Raw genomic sequence first — 5,576 nt, forward strand, 5'->3', positions numbered from 1 at the left:
GCCTCCACCTCAATCCTCTTATTTGCCGGCTCATATTAGATAAACAATTGTGAATGGTCGGTCTATCTTGATTCGTATTTGTGCATATGTCAAAACGGTAGCCTACTACTTTGAAGAGTAGGCGCTCTAGTGCACACGGATATGTGCACTAGACTAGACTTAGCCCTGAAAAGTGTAATTGGCATTTGAATGGTTGATGACGTAGTCTTTTTGTGATCCAGTAGGATTACATATGAATAATCAATCTAGTTGTAAAGAGTTAATCTTGAAGAAAACAAGGAAATATTTGTACATCTCTCCTACCAGTACCAGAGAGGTAGGACTAACCACCCTGTAGGTCTAACCCCCCTGTAGGACTAACCACTCTGTAGGACTAACCCCCCTGTAGGACTAACCACCTGTATGACTAACCCCCCTGTAGGACTAATCACCCTGTAGTACTAACTCCCCTGTAGGACTAACCACCTGAAGGACTAACCACCTGTAGGACTAACCCCCCTGAGGACTTACCTCCTGTATGACTAACCCCCCTGTAGGACTAACCACCATGTAGGACTAACCACCCTGTAGGATCAGAGGTAGGACTAACCACCCTGTAGGACTAACCACCATGTAGGACTAACCACCCTGTAGGACTAACCACAAACAAAAATGCACCAGATACAACCCTTTTTTGTATCGTATATTTATTATTTTACAAACTGTTTTATAAAGAAAATAATATCTGCCATTTAACAGATGCTTTTTTTAAACACTCATTAGTGGCCCTAGTGGGAATCGAACCTTACACCCTGGTGTAAATGCCTTGCTCTATTTATAGGAATACTTTATTTTTACGTTCTTTTAAAGTCAGTGTGTTGATGTGTGTGTGTGTGTATGTGTGTGTTAATGTGTTGGCCTGTGTGTGTGTGTGTGTGTGTGTGTGTGTGTGTGTGTGTGTGTGTGTGTGTGTGTGTGTGTGTGTTACGGGGCAGAGTGTGATTTACAGGGCAGTCTTTGTGCGTATATGTTACAGGACAGGGTATGTGTCTGTTACAGGGCCTGTAAGGTATGTGTGTTATGGGCAAAGTCTGTGTGTGTGGGTGTGATGCCGCCTTCAAAATGCTCAGAGTTTCCGGGAGTTTCGGAGGTTCGGACCTTAAGCTCGGAGGAAAGTGCTTTGAACACTCTGTTGGGTCAGAGTTTCCGCTCTGAGTTTTGTGCAGAAGTAAAGCTAATCGAGACTCTGAGTTCACGTCACAACAATGGATGCCCATTTCGCTGTCATTATTGATAGACTAGTGAACTTGTGGCAAGCACTAAGAGGCGAACTTAACACCCATTCTAACATTTACATTACGATACATTATAGCTTACAATTATAAACATCACCTGATAAATTCTCGCTCATGTTCAACCATCGCAAGCAGTTCTAAAAGCTGATTCATCTGTTCTCTGTGAATACAGCAAAGAAGCTCAAAGAGGCCCCTGCGGGCATCCATACTTGTAGTTGTTATGAAGTCTAGTCTCACAAACAATCTGTTTTTTCCGGTTTTATGTCATAGCCTACGAACTTCTGAGGGCCGTTTCCTGAACCCTCTTATTTCGGAAGACGAGAAGGTTTACGTAATGACACGTAAAAGCTTCCGAATCTCAGAGCATTTTGAAGGAGGCATGAGTTACAGGGGAGGATGTTTGTGTCTGTTACGGGGTAGGGTGTGTGTGTGTTACAAGGTAGGGTGTGTGTGTGTGTGTGTGTTACAGGGCAGGGTGTGTGTGTGTTACGGGGTAGGGTGTGTGTGTGTGTGTGTGTGTGTGTTACGGGGCAGGACGTGTGTGTGTTACAGGGCAGGGTGTGTGTGTGTTACAGGGCAGGTTGTGTGTGTGTGTGTGTTATGGGGCAGGATGTGTGTGTAAAGTAAACGGGGGGAAGTGTGAGGCGAGTACAGGCATGGGATGGTATGACATCACTCTACAGTCTACAGGTATCAAACTGGGGGCGGAGCCTAAATGTAGGGGGGCAGAGCTGACAGGTATCATACTATGGGCAGAGCCAACCGGCATATGGGCGGGGCTGTACTGAATGGGGCCGTAGCCTACAGGTATCATACTGGCAGAGGGGCCTACAGGTATCATCCCGGTGGCATAGTTAGCCAATGGGAGGAGGACTTCCACATATTGACCTGTTTCTGGATCAAACAGGGTTTTGACCTGGCGTTGGGTAGGCGGTATGGTGGATACAGACCGCCCTGCAGTCGTCACACCAACCAGACCTCCTCCAGGCCAGAAACCCTGCAGGGCATACATGAACTGCTGCTGCTGAAGCAGCTGATGCTGGTGTAGTTGTTGGTGGTGTAGTTGTGGTTGATCCAGTTCGTGGGTGGCATGGTGGTTGGAGGTGTTCTGGGTGGAGGTGTTCTGGGGGGAGGTGTTCTGGGGGGAGGTGTTCTGGGTGGAGTTGTTCTGGGTGGAGGTGTTCTGGGTGGAGGTGTACTTGTTGGAGATGTTCTGAGTTGAGGTGTACTTGTTGGAGATGTTCTGGGTGGAGGTGTTCTGAGTTGAGGTGTACTGGTTGGAGATATTCTGGGTGGGGGTGTTCTGAGTTGAGGTGTACTGATTGGAGATGTTCTGGGTGGAGGTGTTCTGTGTGGAGGTCTTATGGGTGGAGGTGTTCTGTGTGCATGTGCTGATAAAGCCCTTGTAATCTGTATGAATGGGAGGATCCTTTCCTCCTCTACCCTTCTGGTGGGCAGAGGAAGAGGAGACCACAGTGGGGGTGTCAGGGAGGTCCTGAGGTGCTGTCCGGGGGGTGGGGTTGTACCCTGTCCGGAGGGTGGGGGTGTAGTAGTAGGCAGGGAGTGGAGGCAGCTGACAGCTGGCGTTGGGGGTTGAATGATTGTTAGCATCCCTGCTAACAATCATTCCAGATTCCCCAGCTGATCCCTGCTGGGGAATCAAACCGCTGACCCTCCCGGAACACTGTCCCCCCCCCTCAGTGATGGGCCGCAGCTGCCACGTCTGATTGGCTGCTGCTTGTTTTTTGATTGGAGGGCTGCATTTACGGAACCTGCTGCCCTCAAGTTTCTCCTGTGATCGGGGAAGAGCTGTTGCCACGGTAGCGTGACCTTGGGAGGTTACTGGATGACTCTTTGTGGCCTCCTTGGTTCCCTTGACCCTCACAGCCTGCTGATAGCTTGGGGGGGGGCTGTCCTCTGCTCCAATCACCTTGTATGTCACATGGCTCCAGCCAGTAGTGCGGTGGTGTCTATTGGTTGCAGGGGAGGAGGTGTTGGTGAAGGAGAGGCGGCCCGTGGTTTGAACCTGACTCTTGATATCCCTCACAATATGGACTGGTCCACCCTGAAACAGGCTTGTACCTCCTACTCCATGCCTAAACTTTGGTTGGTTTCCTGGAGTTTGGCAGTTAGGGTGGTTTGGGATCAGAGTGCTGGCATACTTGGCTGGTGCTCTTTCTCCCTGCATTTTCTTGGACAAAACCTCCTTGATTATGCAGGACGCCAACTTGGTTTTTGTTTCGTCCAAAGAAAATGACTTCTGGAGCTTTGGTTTACTGTTCCTACCTGGTCCTAGAAGCTCTAGGACAGAGGGAGAAGTCAGAAACACAACAAGATGTAAGGAACGTTAGATAACAGTAGACTTGCAGAGTTACAGTAGCATAGCTCTTGATCGTATGGGGGGAAAATACTTTCAATTACTTTCTAAAGATGTCCAATGTGTTCAAATGGTCGCTCACTCAAAACGAGTGCCAGTTATATCACAAGTCTCACTCCTCTTGCCTCATCTGTCATGTCCCCTCTCCCCTCACCTGAACAGTCAAGCTCAGAGTCTGACTCAGTGCAGTCTGACAGTACCACCATACGGGCGGCTGAAAGAGCATGGTGCAAATCCAAGCGCCCTGATGTCCTTCTTGCCTTCCATGCTCTCCTCTTTTTTGCCTCCTAGTTATTTCTGACCCTAACTTCCTTTTCACCACTCTCTCTGGAGCCATTGGTGTGGCGAATGTTTCCAGCCCATCCTACAGCCAGGACCTGGTCATACCTACAGCCAAGCCTACACCCAGGACCTGGTCAACCATACAGCCCAGCCCATCCTACACCCAGGACCTGGTCAACCATACAGCCCAGCCCATCCTACACCCAGGACCTGGTCAACCATACAGCCCAGCCCATCCTACACCCAGGACCTGGTCGTACCTACAGGCAAGCCTACACCCAGGACCTGGTCATACCTACAGCCCATGCACTAAGCTCTATGGCTACTGCTTCTCCCTCACTATGAGGGGGCCCAGGCTTATGCTCAATCAAACCTTGATTGGTAATCAATTAAATGTGTATTCCCCTGAGGAGCTATGAGAAGCTAGGCTACTTTAGCGCTGTATGTTAGCTATCTAACAGTAGCATGGTGGTAGTAAACTAACAGTAGCATGGTGGGTGTACGCTAGGCTAACAGTAGCATGACAAGTGTATGCTAGGCTCGAAGAAGTATGGTGGGTGTTCTTTAATCAAACAGATGAATGGTGGGTGTAGAACAGGCTTGGTAGGCTAACAGCATCATGGTGGGTGTACCTGGTCTGCTTGTGGTCACCAGGCCCCGGTAGCCCCTGGGCCCCTCCTCGTCACTGGTTGCCAACCTTCGCTGGTAGTATGCAGGCATGCTGTGTTGCCGTAGAAATGTCGCTGGGTGATGACACTTTGACTGACTGAGCAACTGATTGGCTGACACATCAACCCCACCCTTTCCCTGAGGCCCCTCCTTCTCTTTGTTCTGTAAAAAAAACAAATATCTTGTTCTTATATTGTTGACATTTCACACACACACACACACACACACACACACACACACACACACACACCCTTTTTCCTTTATATAAAACACAAATACACACAAGCATAGCAGTACCTGTGTCTCCCCCGTCTCTCTGTCTGACTCCTCATCGGAGGGGAGGATGATGGAGGGGGAAAAATGAAGAGAAAGATCCTCCTCTGACCAGTCACTGTAGCTCTCCTCCTCCTCCTCCTCCTCTGGACGGCAGGAGGAAAAGCAGCTGGAGTGAAGATCCAAATAGTCTCCTGCACCTCCTTCCTCCTCCTCTCTTCTCCTCTCCCCTGGTCCTCCTGGGGCCCGCTCCTCCCCTAATCTCCTCTCCCCACCTTCTCCCAGCTCCTCCCTTCCTCTCCTCTCCCCAGGCCCCCCTGGTGCCCACTGCTCCTCACTTCTGGTCTGACAGGCGGAGTCACAACAGGAAGATTGACAGCAGGAGTGGGAGGTGTCCAGACCCACTTTGTGTGTTGAAAGGTTGTTGTTGTTGCTGCACACATGTGGCTTTGGGAAATACCCTCCCACCTCGACCCCCTCCTCACAACTCATCTCTAATATTATCTCACTGCTCTATCACTATACTATAACTATCACTATCTCACTTATCTATCACTCTACTATCCAAAATCACTCTACCATCTCTCTATCACTACTCTCACTGTATAATAGGCCACTAGCAATCTATCACTCTACTAGTACTATATCACTCTCACTTTACTATCACTAATATACTATATCACTCTGTCACCATATAACCC

General features: G+C 49.2%; 1 protein-coding gene across 1 annotated transcript; it reads right to left on the minus strand.

Moving 5' to 3' along the window:
- Positions 1–746: 746 nt before the first annotated feature.
- On the minus strand, positions 747–5,232 carry LOC311339378 (uncharacterized protein; the record flags this gene model as incomplete). The annotated part of the gene is made up of 3 exons (XM_084464751.1): positions 747–3,575; positions 4,566–4,764; positions 4,900–5,232. Coding segments are annotated over 3 exons (2,235 nt in total), but the record flags the coding sequence as incomplete, so codon positions are not given.
- Positions 5,233–5,576: the final 344 nt, after the last annotated feature.

This window comes from Micromesistius poutassou (genome assembly GCF_964030765.1).
Source record: "Micromesistius poutassou genome assembly, chromosome: 2".
Taxonomy (NCBI): domain Eukaryota; kingdom Metazoa; phylum Chordata; class Actinopteri; order Gadiformes; family Gadidae; genus Micromesistius; species Micromesistius poutassou.